The following is a 16,227-nucleotide window of genomic DNA, read 5'->3' on the forward strand; positions in this document are numbered from 1 at the left end:
TGTAAAATAATGTGGATCATAGCCATAAAACAAAAGGTATTCAGCAGAAGATAATACCCAAAACACTTCAGTTAAATAATAAGCAAATAAGCTGAGAATGCCTACTCAAAATTACATATATAAATGATGAATAGATTTTTTTTTACAAATAGTTCAATGTCATTCTAACAATCAATGAAATATTTATAAGTCTTCTTGACACATTACCTGAGTCACAATGCCACCATCAGGTTTATGGAAAGTAAGAAATGGCAGTTACTTTACAAAGAACATTGATCTTTTGAAAACTATTTTTAGGTAAGATGCTACATTGATTATGAAATCAATATGAGGTTCTGTAGAAGCTATAAGGACAAGTACCATTTTGTAAAACTACATCTTAAATGAGTCTAAATCTATATGAATAGAAGTAAATATTTATGAATTGTGTATGCATTTTTATCCAATTGACCCGATACTAACAATTATCCAGATAAAAATGAATTTTAAACAAGACTCAGTAGATATATGTATAAATAGAAAAAATTTCATGGAGATACAAAAGAATTGAATCCTACCATAAAAATCATTTATTGTCATTTTTGGAAACATTAATTAAACTAGAAGTTATTTTGATAACTGAAAATAGGTACAGAATGACAAATGCCATATTTTCTCATGTACATGTGAAAGGCAAAGATGATTCCACAGTAGAGAATCTAATACTGTATGTATATATATAAAGATACATGTGTGGTTCTCTTTTACATAACACGCATACACAGACACACACTTTGTCCCTGATTTTGTAACATGAGAAAAGAAACTGATAATAGAATTGAGACAATTTGTCAAACATACATAAATACAGAAAAATGTAATACAAGAGGAAATCTACTTGTCATATGGTATCCACTGAATTTAGAAGGAGTAATGAAATGATGGTCAGGCATTCAGACATTCCAGGAATCTTGTCACAATGTTTTAATTATAGTATCAACCAAAGAAGATAACATATTTATAGAAGGGAAGACATCCTACCTATGAGTTTCCTCAAGGCTTCCTTCATATCTTTGTTTCTCAGGCTGTAGATGAAGGGGTTCAACATCTGAGTCATCACAGTATACATCACTGATGCTGCTGCTGTCTTCCTGGGAGAGTCAGTTACTGCCGAGCTAATGCACACACCTAAGCCTGTCCCATAGAACAAAGAAACGACTGACAGATGAGATCCACAGGTAGAAAAGGCTTTATATCTTCCTTGCACAGATGGTATTTTCAAAACAGAGGAGAAAACTTCAGTGTAAGAGAAAATGATTCCAGAAAAAGTAATACCACCAAATGTTAACCCTGCGATGTATATCAGTATATTGTTGATGAATGTGTCAGAGCAGGCCACTTTGATGATTTGTGTAATTTCACAAAAGAAGTGAGGAATTGCAGTGTCTTTGCAGAAGGACAGCCTCAGCACCATGAGACTGAGAAGTAATGCATTTACAATGCTACTGAACAAGGAGAATAGGATGAGTTGACTACACAGATGCCAATTCATGATGACTGTGTACCTCAAGGGGTAACATATAGCCACATAGCGATCATATGCCATTGCTGCAAGAAGGCAACACTCTAAACTAGCAAAAAGCATGGTAAAGCAAGCCTGAGTGAGGCATCCTGCAAAGGTTATGCTTAGATTCTGTTCTTGGATGTTCACCAGCATCTTTGGGATTATTGTAGTGCTTGTACAGATATCAGTCAAGGAAAGGTTGGAGATAAAGAAGTACATGGGAGTATGGAGGTGGGAATATGAATGGATAGCCAAGATTATAAACAGATTTCCAATCACTGTTACTAGGTAAATAAACAAGAATAGTCCAAACATGACAAGCTGTAATTCTGGGTCACTTGAGAGGCCCAAGAGGAGAAAGGGAGCAGCAGCTGTTTGGTTTGTGAATTCCATAGTTTTAATATTCTGAAAAAATAACAGGAGTGATTGTATTAAAAATGAACACTAATTTACAATTTAATACATAATTGATGTAGTAAACATTACTTTTCCTCTTTGTCTTGTCACCTCCACTCTCCATCCATATGTGTTTATTCCTACCTGTTTCTCTCTCTCTTTCTGTCCTTGATGCTCATTTCTATCTCTTAATTTCCTTTCCTTCCACTCATCTGGTATATTATTTTATTGTTTTAATATTACTTACTACATACCTTCTTGCATAGAACATTATTCTAATGAATAAGAATAAATGGTACATTGTATGTCCATGTTTAAATGAAAAAAAATTATAAGTAGTAGCAAACCAAAAGGAAAATTACACTCAATGTAAACTAACAATTAACATAAAGTTAGACTTCAATTTACACACATGAGCTAAATTGTAATTAATTTGTAAATAAAAATATATAGATTTTGAACTCTTTGAGCTATACCAGCATATTTATTAATAATACTGCAGAACACCTTAAATATTAGCTAAGAATTAAATGAGACATAGAAGGATAATATTTGTTTTTAAAATAAAGGTTAATACCTAAGACACCTTTAACACTTGCATCATAGTTCAGTTTTGCCTTTGCTATGCCAAATTATGCATTCTTTTCATCCTTTTCATGTCCTTACTTCACAACCACTGAAATGACTAATATTAAATCACTGATGCTTGCGCAAAACATTAAGTCAAAACCCTTCAGCATGCTTGGGTGTCATCATGAATGAATGAACCCAATTCTTTCCCTAATCTAAAGCATACTTCACAAGAAACACATCTAAGAAAGAACATACCTGTTGTACAGACCAGACAGATGGTGCTTGAGTCCAGAGGCAGCTGTACTAGCTACATAGCTGAACAAGACTATTGTATGGTGATCTCAAGTTTATATTTACAGTCTCCATAACCCCTGGGGTTTAACAATAAAAACATATTCATTAATCAAACCATTTACCATCATGTGATTACAGGGCAGCACAATTCCTTAAGGAGAAGACCTGCCTGATGGAAAATTTGCTTTAGGTGATGAACTCAGGCAGAGAGCCAGATAGGACCCCTGTTTTCCTGCCCTATGATTTTTGTGTTCACGTTAATTAGAATAATGTGAACTTCAATGTCTCCTGCCTTAATTCTTATACATTCTTTGACAACCATGTGAAAATTTTGATCATGGGTTTTAGTTTATAAATGAAAAAAAATATATATGTATATATATATATATATGAATATTCCAGATATGTGACTATGATCATATCATTACTGAATGATGCAAATGTAATAATTAGGTTAATATGGTAGTAACTTATATGACTCAGAAAATTAATTTTTTTTAATTTTGGGTTTTTTTCAATAAAATAGTATACACTACATAATTAAATACATTTGATAATTCATTCTTGTTTTTTGGGTTTCTGAATATATTTACCATAAATAATACACACATACATACATATATAGTACATACATATTTATTTATATAGTAAAGTTCAACATCAGTTCATCATGAAAGTCATGACAAAATTTGGTTTAGGAAGGTGATGTAGTAGGATAAAACAAGACAAGCACATGTACAATACCATGTTAAACAGTATATTCTTAAAAATAATTTTTGTTTCACCAAGGAAAAACTAAATGAGTTGACTCTCAACATAAAATATCCACTAGCTTCAGTTACACATATTGCACAAACTATAAGTAATCCAGAAAAAAAAATCAGCAAACGAACTTCAGGTTTAAATGTCACTGTATTTTAAGCTGACTTAACAGTCCAACCTTCATAATGCACATTATTCTCAGCCTTTTAATAGCACGTTCTCCTAAACTGACCATGAGTTAGAAAATTAAGCAAATATAAAACTTAAAGTAGCGTATTTAACTGTTATATGTAACAGCTGAACTGTGGAAAAAGGAATCAAAAGAGAAATGGTAGGAAATATACAAATTTACACAGAGTCATATGGTGTTGTTCCATATACCCCAGAGCCAATGGTCTTGAGCACAGTGCCAGGAATATACATTTATTTCTCTTGCAGAAATTTGAGCACTGTAAGCTGCCAGGCAAAAGAGGGTGAAGTGCTGAGTCTCATATTCCATTTCCATCAGGAACAGGTAGAGTGCAGAGAGTGAGGTCCATGCACAAGACTCCCAACCTCACACTGGTGTATGGAAAAGAGTTTCCCACTATGCTCCAATGAGCTCTTTTTAATTGCATTGCTGATACCATTTGGCAGAGAAACTCAGGGTTTCCAAAGCAGGTGGTGATACTGTAGTGTTACAGCTCCTTGGTTAAGCTGCTGTGCGAACCGCAGAGGATATGTGTGAACACCCATGCCTGGTCAGTTCACTGTTGGAACACAGGTCCAGCAGCTGCTGTGCCAGCAGTCGATAGTTTGTCTCAGCTGCTCTCAGCGGCCAAGCACTGAGCTCATGGTGGTACGTTGGGCTTCAAGGCCCTGATTCTCAAATTGGCCTGGCTGAGGAGAGGCAGCCATTCTGGTGGGCCTGTTTTACTTGTCCCTAAGCATTTGCAGACTGATGCTAAAGTGAGCCGAAAATAGGGAGATGTTTTTACTCCCTGGCTGTTTTATTTCAGATGACAGAAGTGAATTGAGTCCATGCATGAAGGTTGTGAATATTTCTCTTGGCCACACAATGTGCTTTTTGGAGCACCCCATCCCAAAATTAGGAGATTCGTTTATTGGTGAATTTTTTTGCCATGTATTTTTATACGGTAGATACATCCCATATCAGAGAGTCTTTTCTCTGTGTTGAAGTATTTCCAAGTATAGATAAAGATAGGAAGTGGTGCTGGTGTAGCTTAACTTTCTTGAGGCACTTGTCTTGAGGGATCCCACCCACCACAAGCCTGTCCACAGATTTAAGAAGCTGGCAGCTGTCCTGATGAGATTTACTTGGCCATTTCATTACCAACTTTTATGCTGTTGTTTGTCTTTTGTTTGTTTTGTTTTGTTTGTTTGTTTGTTTTTCTGACAGACCATTTCACAATGGTGAAAGACCATTGTCTATGCCCAGGTTGGGATGTCAGGGTCCGGGAAAAGGGTACAGGAACTTTAAGCCAATATTGAGGAGTGCCCTGCCTTCAGTTGCTCTGAAAACCATATTCAGTCCCTCTAGAAGGTGCAGACCAAAAACAAAGTAGGAGAAACACGTAGCACTGCCTCCCTCCGAGTGTGAAGGTGTAGGTCTTTAGACCAGGGCACGTGTTGTATCTCCTGCTACCCCTGCTGTGGATCGCATTGCTAGTTGTACGTGTTTCTCTGACGGAAGTCCAAGTACCATTGGCTTCCAGGCAGAGATGGGTGAAGTGCCAAGTCAAAGATTGCACCTTTCCCAAGAAAGTCAGTCTCCAGGCGGGGCAGAGATAAAACACAGGGAACGGGATCCATACATCTGTGGGAGAAAAGATTTTCTCAGCAACAAGTATTGTAGCTCTTTTAAAACAGCTGCTCAAGCAGCAAAAGGTTATAGGTCTTTTTGTAAAGCTGCATTAGTGGCAAATGACAAGATGAACACCCACACCTGGTCCAGTTACAGCTGGAAAGCCGATTCTGGAGCTCAGGGCTCCAGTACCCGAGAGCCAGGTGGCAAAAGACCACACACACAGCCTGACTTGGAAAAATCAAGACAGCTGCTTTGTGAACAGCCAGCCTTGTGTCTTCCACAGAGGGGCACTGCAGCAGGTGGCAACAATCATGCTGACTTGCCAGTGAATAAATGAAGCTCCCTATGTCTAGCACCAAGGTCCCACAGATAGGCACTGGGCTTGAGATGGTTCAGCAAGCTTTGGTGGCAGCAGTAGCAGTTCTGTTGTCTGACCTGCAGTCAAGCCCGGAGGTTCAATGTTGAATTCCTCAGAGAAGAGGGGAGCCCCTCCTGACCCAGAGTCAATGAAGGGTCTCAGATGATTTTTGATGAAGTAGATGGTGCTGCCCTCATTTATTTTATGTAAAATAGAGACTTATAAATCTTGGGCAGTGGGAGGTGTTTTTGTTTGGTTTTGATTTTGTTTTGTTTTGTTTTGTTTTGAGGGCGAACGTCTTTGATTTATCGGGGCTAGGGGTGCCAGGGGCACTTCATTTACCTGCATCAGTCCTACCATAAGAAAGAGAACGTAATACTTAATTACCTTATGGGCCGCAGGGGCTGTACCTGGGGAACTCCAGGTACAGTTAGAGGTATGAAAAAAAAGCCATTGGTGAAAACTAAGATAGCAAGACATCTTATTAGTATGGGGAAGGTGCTCAGGTGTACACTGAAATAGTTTCTTATCAGGAAAGGGTTGGGCCTATAATCTCCCCATAGAGGATCTGGGTATTCCCCAGGTCAAGCAGAGAGGAGGGAACCAAACTGAGGAAGGGAGTCAGTCTTTTAGAACCAAGCTTTCCAGTAATGCCAGACTTTGACATTAACAGCAGGGTTCAACAATGTGGTTCTGAACAAATATTTTCTAATAAAAAATGCAAGAATGTAATTCATTGAATATAATGGAAGTGAAGTTATAAAACAGAAAAATCTAATGATGCAGCTTCATATTTTAAAAAAACAGAATAAAGCCACCCTTAAGTCAATGAAGGTTAAAGAGGTTATATTTTTAAAGATGGAATTATACTAGTTACAGAAAATTGATGCAGTGTATGGGCTAACTGAGGCTCTAGAGACAGATAACAAAGTTTGATTTATATTGAATGGAACTGTAGATATGAGGAGGCAAGAAAGGAGCAAGGAGACATGGGAAAAAGCCATAAGGCCAAGGGAAGGAAGTGATAAAATATATATGAATGCAGGAGAAAGCAAGATGTAGAAAGGTTTGCCTGGGTATAACTAGTGTAAAATATTAGCAGGAAAAAAATGAAGCATTGTGTGCTCATGCCTGAACAGCACACTTACAACACACAGTCTAAATCAAACCAGAAGTAGGAAGAGTATAAATCCAGAAGACAGGGAAAGGGAATACGAAATGCTATATTTAGGCTATGGCATTGCTATTTTGGTCATAATCACAGAGCAGTTATAGTTGCCTATAATGATCCTATGTCCAGCTGGGCTTGTCATCAGTAAAACACTGATGAAAGGACCACACCTTACTCTTTTGCACTATTGTATATAAGTGGATTCTGGGATAGAAAGAAATTCATCGTCTTCCTTTGCACACCCAGAGGTGAGCCTAGTAGGCTCCAATGGACAATTTAAAGGCAAGGCCATACAGATTATCCTGCTTAAACTCATTGAGTCACAAAACAAAACAAAGAGACCTGAAAGGGAAAAAGATACTTGTAGGGGAAAGGAAAATATACAGGGCTTCTGATCTGGGTCTGTTTCTTCCATAGGGATATCCAGACAACATCGCACACCAGGCTGGACTCAAATAAAGTGTAGTGGTGGGAGGGTGGGTTAGCTGGATCTTGTTCCAGAGGTGTGGGAGAAAAAGACATCTCAGAAATGGTTTTCAGTGAGACTTCTCTCCTATTTGGGGGAATAAAGACTTTATGAAACTTGGGGAAGTGGGAAAGGGTTTTCAGGCTGAGTGTACATCATTGGCAGGGGCTGCAGTGCTCAGAATGCTTTATTTGAATGTAGAGGAATTCCATATATTTGTAGATGTCCTTATAAGGAAATAAGATGTTTTAATTTGAAACCTGGCCTCCAGGCTGTCATGGCAGAGGAATCACAGCAGATCTAGGTGCCTGCATCTCTCCCTCCTCATGTGAACTTGTCTTTTGGCTGTGCCTGCAAAACCTGACAGGTCGTACCTCCTTTTGTAGGAAGGGTATACCTCCCTGTTTAACTCCTGGGAAGTGGATCTGGAAATGGAGGAAGACTTGGAGTAGCAGAGCTTGCCTGTGAGGACAGGGGTTGGGTACTGTGAGCCAGAGGGCAGGGTGACTCTGTCTCAGGCTTTAAAACAGCAGAGGAGCAACTGGTTATACTTCCTTGCTGGCTGAGCTGTTTGTTGAGCTGCTGTGGAAGAAAACCTGCTTAAAATGGTAAACCAACATTGGGGTATCCAGCCTTGGTGTGGTGGAAATGCCTGGAATTCTGGACCCGAGTGGAATCATGAGTAGAAGGAGTGCTGGAGTTAGCAGGGAGATTATTTGGCATTTTCTTAGCTTTGGAGAGTGGTAGAGGCTAGAGGTTATGGGCTATTTGCTCAGTTTTCTTGACCGACTCCTGAAAAGTGTGTAGCCTTGTGGGTCAGAGGAAAAAGAAGAAGGGAGTTAATTCTCCTTCCATTTTGGCAGAGGGAGGTGGAGTGGGAAAAACCATGACTGCTTTGAAACAGCATCCCGTGGTGTGTAGGCTTGGTGGGCAAGGGTAGAGTGGTGGTAGGGGACCACTATTTGTCATGGCTGTTTGATTTCTTTTGTAATGGAGTCCAGGAGAATACAGCTTTCTTGGGTGGGGGAGGGTAAGTCAATAGGGCTGAAGGCCCACATGGCTTTTCGGTGAGTTTTCTTACAGGAGAATTTAATAAGTCAAGAGTGTTTATTTTTTATTGTGATGAGATGTTCCTTATGATAAAAAATTAAAGTAAATGACTCGTCCAGAGAAGAATATTTGCTCAGCTTAACAGCTGTCAGGGGATTCTGACCTATCAGTTTTCTAGTGGTCATTCTGGTGATATTTACTGGTAGCTGTCTTTTCCTTTTCCTTTTTTTTTCTTTCCTTTTTTTTGTTTGTTTGTTTTGAGACAGTGTTTCTCTGTGTAGCCTTGGCTGTCATGGACTCCCTTTGTAGACCAGGCTGGAATACACAGGTTATTCGCAATGTCCAGCAATGATGTTGTGGTTTGGGAAGAGGTTTAGGAACATTCTGCCAACACCAGAGAGTGCCCTGGCCAGAACATTTCAGTTGTCCTTTCAATGTTCCTGAGCCCAACATGCTAGCATAAAGTGAAAGAAAAAAGAAAATATAGAGAAAAACATTAGGGAGTATAACAAAATATGTAAGGAATTTCTGAATAAGAAACAATCAGAATTGCTCAGAAAAAATGAAACCAATAATTTACAAATAGCACTTTATTAAAAAAAGTTTTTTATGTAGCAAAGGAAGCTGTCAACCAAGTGTATACACACTCTTAAAAATGAGAGAAAACAATTGTCCTGAAAGACTATTAATGTCTAGAATATACAAATACAAAAATCTAAACATTAAGAAAACAATAAAATACAAAGTAAGCTATAATCCTTGGTATGATTGTATATAATACCCACATTTAAAAGAGAAAGAAAGGAAGATTTCTATGAGTTTGATACCAACCTCATTTATTCAATGACTTCCAGGGTAATTGCAGCTACATAGTGAGACCATGTCTCAAAAATGAGAAGGTGCAATCCAGCCAGGGAAGCAGGTAGGCTAACTTAAGACCTTCTCCACTCCTTCAAATAAAATACTCCAGTCCCATCCACTGCTCTGCAATAGAACGCATGTGGATCCCTCAGACTTTCTACTCTTATCTTCTCTCCTCCAAACTTCTCACTTCATGCCAGCCTTCAACTACAGAAGGCACTATCTGGGAGACCACACTGGGAAGAGAAACAGGTGGCCTATTTGCAGATCTTTGCCTCCTCCTGTGTTCCTCTTAATTCTATTAGCGAGTTTCCACCTAAGCTCTGCAGAAGGTGTTCTGCACCAGTCTTTGCCCTCCTGAACCATCTCCAGATCTTCCCCTCCAAATTTCTTTTCTTAACCCATTGCTTTGTTCCAGCTCCCAATTATAGTAGGCATTCCTTGGTGTTATGTGGCCTTCTTTGCTCCAACACAACTCAAAATCCAGGCCAACGCAGATGACAAAATTTTCTCATATTCAAGTTGTGACTGATCAGTCAGGGCTGCAAAACAGATTCTGGAATTGAAGTGCCACCGTGACCTGAGGAAAAAATGTTACATAGCTTTTTAAGCTTGAAAACCACAAACATGTGTGCCAAATTATAGCTACATTTTCCCCCACCAATCAGGAATTAAGAATAGGGGCTCTCTTTATATGGTTGATTTATGTCAACCTATACAGATTATAAGTTTTACAGTACAACCAATCAAACCATTTCTTCTTTTGTGGCTAGGAGCAGTAATTATGTTTTTGGGAACAAAAGATGAATAATGGAAGATTATTGAGTATTAGGAAGTCCTCAGCTTTTCCAGGGCCTGAGAACAGGAACTTAGATTCAATGAATGAATAAAATGGAGTCTGTAAACAAAATGGCAGTACTTAGGAGAAGTGTCTTTTGCTTCTTCCCAACACTGGGAAACTATAGGCTATTCTTACCAGGAAAGCAAATAGGCTAACTGCAGATCTCCACATTTCTCTCCACTCATCCAAGTCCATTCTCCAGTCTTATTCTCAGTTCTATAGAAGTTCTTCTGCTGTGACCTCTTCTCTCTCTCTCTCTCTCTCTCTCTCTCTCTCTCTCTCTCTCTCTCTCTCTTTCTCTCTCTCTCTTTCTCTCTCTCTCTCTCTCTCTCTCTCTCTCTGTCGTCTTTCCCTGGGGGACTAACTAAGCAGGATATTCTGTAAAACATCCTGTTCTCCTCCATCTTGTAGCCAATTGCCCCTCCCCTTCTATTCCTAAATGTTAGGTTCCTATACCCAGAAATACATTTTACCTGGAACTCCCATTGTCTACACCTGTCAGTTCCCCAGGAGATTTTCCTACCAGGCATCACACAAACTCCATACTCTCTAAAAAAAAAAAACAGAAAGAAATAGAAACCAAGGAACAAATTATCCAGCCACAAAATACAATAACAGATATCAACACCTAAAAATATAATGTTCCATACCCCAGATTGCCAGATGCCAGCAGAAAAACACAAGCATGAAAAATAACATCCAGTGTAGTATTTCTTCACTGTAGCCAAGCAACCGTACCACAGTAATCCTTGTGTATTCCAGCTTAACTGAAGCAAGAGAAAAGGCTCTTAGAACAGTTTCCTATGAATATGATAGAGGTTCTTAAAGAGGAAATGAGTAAATACTTTTTAAAAAATCTATGAAAACACAAACAGTGGATGAAATGAAATGAACAAAAATGTTTAAGACTTGAAAGTGGAAATAGAATCAATAAAGAAACCCAGACTAAGCAAGATATAGAAACAAAACATTTACAAAATTTAATAGGAACCACAGAGACAAGATTTGCCAACAGAGTACAAGAGATGAATGTGATAATCTTAGATATTAAGGACATAATAGCTGAAATAAATACTAGAGACTTGATAAAGAAACTATGGTACATTTACACAATGGAATACTACACAGCTATTAAAAATAAGGAAACCTTAAATTTTTCAGGCATATCAATGCATCTAGAAATGATCATGCTGAATGAGATAATCGAGACCCATAGACACACATGATATATACTCACTTATAAGTGGATATTAGCCCAAAATAGATGTCCTCTTAGGGTCTCCACTCAGTGAGGGATTGGTGCCTATGCTGGGAATCACTGCTGTACTCCAGGTGAGAGTGGTATGGAAGAATGGGGGCATAGAAGTCCCCAGAAGGTTCAGGTGTCCCACAAGAAGACCATGAAAGCTTGTGGAACTGGACCCAGATGGGGCCTGCACAAATTGATGTACCAACCAAGGACAATGCATGCAGCAAACATAGACTCTCTGTTCAGATCTAGCCAATGGACAGCTCATTCTCAACAGCTGTGAGGAGAGCAGTGACTGCTTCTGATGTAAACTCTGTTGCCTCCAATTTGATCACTTCCTTTTTTTTTTTTTTTTGGAAGGCCAGGTGACATGCAGATGAAAAAAAAGCAGACTATCCTGATGAGACATGAGAGGCCATGGTCATGTGGTGGGGGAAGTGGTCCCCTTCTGTCAGAGGTATAAGGGATGGGTTGAGACAAAATGACTGTTCTTTCTTTTCCACTATAGTGACTCAGTGAATTGAACTTGGCTGTTGATCTATTTTGCCTTGATTTTACTCCCTTGAAATTGGAATTGGCATTGGTTCATCCAATCAAAGCACATAGTTGTAGAGCCAAGTCCCAATGAATACATGTACAATACAACTCCTATACCTGAGCTTCAGGGATTATTGCTGAAGAAGGGACAGAAAAATTGTAATAAACAAAAGAAGTTTTGAAAGATATAAGTACTTGTTTCTCTTTGACAACACCTGGTTTTGATTTCCAGAACCTGTAGGACAACTCACTGTTGTTTATCACTCCAGTTCCAGGAGATCCAGTATCTTCTTTTGGCCTACATATGAACAAACCTCACACACAGTAGGCAGGCATGCAATAAAATATTCATATACATAAAATAATCATTTAAAAATAAAATAGTAAATGAATATAGAAATATAAAGAGTAAAAGAAAAACCTTTTTTCAAATCAAACTTAGTTTTTCATTTCAAAAATATATTATAGGGCCTGGAAAGATGGTTTAAAACTTAAGTGTAATTACTACTCTCATAGAGGACCTGGTCCAAGTTTGGTTCCCAACAACAATGTATGATGGCTTACAACTGCCTCACTACAGCTCCAGGAATACAATACTCTCTTCTGGCCACTTCATATACCTTCTCTCATGTACATATAGCAATATCCAACAGGCACATACACATAATTAAAAATAATTTGCTACACCTGGACACAGACAACAGAGGTAAGCAGGCAGATCTGCGTAATTTTTAGGACACAGAGTTCTACAATGGGATTCTAGGACAGCCAAGCCTATGTAGAGAGACCCAGCCTAAAAAACAAAACAAAATGAAACAAAACAAAACAAAAAATTAGCTGGACATTGTGACACTGGTCTTTAATAACAGAACTTGGAAGACAGAGACAAGTGTATCTCTGTGAGTTGGAGAACAGCCTATTCAACAAAGTCCAGGACAGCCAAGGCTACAGAGAGAAACACTGTTTTCAAAAACAACAACAAAAAAACCCAAACAAGCAAACAGACACACACATACACAAACACGCACACACACACACACACACACACACACACACACAAAAACAGAATGAGAGAGAGAGAGACAGAGAAAGAGAGGAACAGAGAGAGAGAATTATTTTTTCTCTGTAATAGAAAATGTTTTCATTAGGGTGTGTAAAGGATTAATATCCTAACTATTAGGGACAGAACATAGATCTGAAAGTAATTTTGTAAGTTTATATAGAGGAAAATAGAATAAAAATATTTAATTCGAGCTATAAAATGCTGGCAAATACTATAATCCCAGCTCTAAGGAGACAGAGGCAGACACATCTCTGAATTGAAGTCATCCTGGTCTATAAAGTGATTCTAGGACTTCTAAGGCTAATAGAGAATCCCTGTCTCAAAAATTAAAAACAATAAATATATAAATACATTAATTACTAAATATAAAAAAATTAATTTTTTCCTGAGAACTATCACTTGTGTAGTAGGGTATATAAAGGATTAATCACTTAATTATTAGGGTAAGAAGATAGATCTGTATGTAAGTGTAGCAATTTATATTAGAATAAAGTTTATTTCCAGTTGTGCAGTGGTAGCACATACTTTTTGTAAAAGGATCAGCATTCAGAGGCAGGCTGATTAACATATCCATTTCTATTATTTCTACAAAACACATAGTACTGTGCTGGAACTCACTAGATAGCCCAGGCTGGTGGTAAACTCACAGAGCTCCTAATGCCCCTGCCTCCCCAGTGCTGAGATTAAAGCCTTTTACCACCACACCTGGCTTTCTTAAGACAGGGTTGCTCTGGGTACCAGAGCCCATTCTGTCCTGGAATTACTTTGTAGAACACACTGGCCTGGACCATATACAAATCTGCCTATCTCAGCATCCTGAACTGCTGGTATTAAAGTTGTGCCCCATGATGTCTGGCTTACTTAATATAGGGTTACTCTTCACAACAGAGCCCTAGATGTCCTGGACTCACTTTGGAGATCAGGGTGGTCTTGAACTCCCAGAGATCTGGCTGTCACTGCCTCAGGGGTTGCTGAGATTAAAGGCCTGTGCACCCATGCCCATTTTCCCTGACAGTCTGAACACAATTTGCTTCATCTGTGTGCTGGATTGCCTGGTAATTAATTTACCTATCTCTTTTGCTACATAGAAGGAGAATTAGATGGGAAAGACACTGCTGTTCGCAGCTACCCAAGCCCTGTCTGCATCTCTGTAGTGGAGCCTTTAAGGACAAACTCTACAACCATGGAGGGGCCTTCAGGAAACTCACTTCCAGGGCAGCTTTTGACCCTGAGTACATAATTCACAGTAATTGTGAAGTGTTCATTGTTTTTCTCTTTATATTTAAGCTTCCTTAACTTAGTGCTCAGATGTACTCTCCAATAATGTGAGGTCAGAAAACTGTAACTTAATGACTTGTGAGAAGCTGTTCACTACTTGCTACTACTAGTTGGTAGAAATGTAGGCTGTAATTCATCAGCCCACGATGATCCATGAGATGTATATGTGGAAGGTTTTTGTCCCACTATCTACAGCTAGTGTTTTGCCCAAACTGGAAAGGAGGACGTCTGCACTAGTGATGTCTGTGTGCCACTGAGGGTAGATTTGGAACATGAGTGACCATGAGAAAGAAAAGCTGAGAGGGTCACCCTTAAAGGAAAATGGAGTAAATGTGTTTGTAACTGGCTTGGTAGACACAGACATGCTCAGCTCTTAATCCTTCCTAGTCACGTGACCTAGATGGCTTAGAAACCTGGTACCTAGAACCTACATTATAGCAGCCTTGGTACCTTGGTAAATATTCAAAATATGTTGCTTCACCCTACATATTTTTGGGTTCAAATACTTGGGTGTTAGAAACTTTCACAAATAACTTTAGTCCATATCTTGATCTGGCTCTTTCTTCTGAGAAAATGCAGGATAAACCATCCAGTACCTGAGAAAATTCTGTATAACTAGTAGTATATGTGATCCTGTGCTGTTTACACTTCTCTTAGTTTTCAAGGGGAAGACTCAGAAGAAGTATGATACCCCAGAAACTACAAAGGAAGAGGTAAGCTTTGGAAGGCAAGAGAAAGTTCAAGGCCCAAATCAAAGCCTGACATGGGAAAAATGCTAGAAATCCTTTGAAATTCTAAGCCTGGGAATAAAACCAAGAGAAAGAAAGACCAACAGAACCTGGAGAAAGCCCAGCAGCTCTGTGCTTCAGAGAGGATGCAGGTGGAGACTGTGCAGGGAACCTCTCATGTCCTTTGTATCTTATGATATCTGTAAACAGAATTGCAGTGGGAATGCAGGATGAAGCCAGTGTCCAAAGTGGTGTTAAGGATCAGCACACTTCCTCAGAGTTCACCTCTGCCTACACCCAAGTTTGGAAGAGGAACATGGGGTTCCTCAGCAGTCACTATCTTCCTATAGTATAGATGGAAGAATGCCAGTGTCTCTTTAGCTGTCACCATCTTATGAAAGACCAGCAGTCACCACTGCAGACATCTGGAGCCAGGGCATGAAGATGAACAGAGTCAGGAAGAGACTACATGAGGCCTTGGAGGATCCACCAGTATGTTTTTGTCCCAGCACCATATAAGTTTTTTCACGGCTGTTCCTCTGTTGCACATCTCGAGATCAGGGCTATAGATACCTTTGGAAGATATTTTATTGTTTCCAATTGACTTGTCTACTCTAAGATTGTTCTTTTGGTTTTCCATGTGAGGTTGAGAATGGTTCTATCAAGGTCTGTAAACAACTGTGTTGGTATTTGAATGGGAACTGCATTGAATCTGTAGCTTGTTTTAAGGAAATTGTCCCTTTTTACTACATTAATCCTACTGATCCCTGAACATGGAGGATCTTCTCATGTACTGACATACTCTTCAGTTTCTTTCTGCAGAGACTTGAAGTCTTTCCCTTGTTTGGTTAGAGTTAAACCAAGATACATTATGTGTTTTTTTTTCTGGCTGTCGTAAAATGTGTTATTTCCCTAATTTCTTTCTCAGCCCATTTGTCTTTTGTACGCATGAGAATTACTTTTTTATTTTTAGTGAATTTTGTATCCAGCTGTTCAATTGTATCCCAAAAAAGAACATTCTGCACTATTAAAATGAGGATAACATTTCTTTACATGTTTATTGACCTTGGTGCTAGTAAAATGTGGAAGAGGGGGTTTCAATTTGGAATCACAAAGTAGTCAGGAAAGGAAAAAAACTGATAAGATGACTGTAAACCAAACAGGGCACTTATTAGATTGGATTACAGGATATGGTCCGAGTAGTCCAGCAATGGCTGCCTCATAACTAGAAGACTGAAAATCCAGTAACT

The 16,227-nt window shown here is 38.8% G+C and overlaps 1 protein-coding gene across 1 annotated transcript in view; it reads right to left on the bottom strand.

Moving 5' to 3' along the window:
• Window positions 1–997: 997 nt before the first annotated feature.
• Window positions 998–16,227, bottom strand: part of LOC311598398 (uncharacterized protein) — a gene marked incomplete at both ends in the record, with an annotated part of 31,297 nt that continues 16,067 nt past the window's right edge. The window contains one exon of the mRNA XM_084783454.1: window positions 998–1,948. Within this exon, the coding sequence (XP_084639580.1) occupies window positions 998–1,948 (951 nt within the window). The remainder of the gene's footprint in view (window positions 1,949–16,227) is intronic.

Source organism: Acomys minous, assembly GCF_964271855.1.
Source record: "Acomys minous genome assembly, chromosome: 5".
Lineage (NCBI taxonomy): Eukaryota > Metazoa > Chordata > Mammalia > Rodentia > Muridae > Acomys > Acomys minous.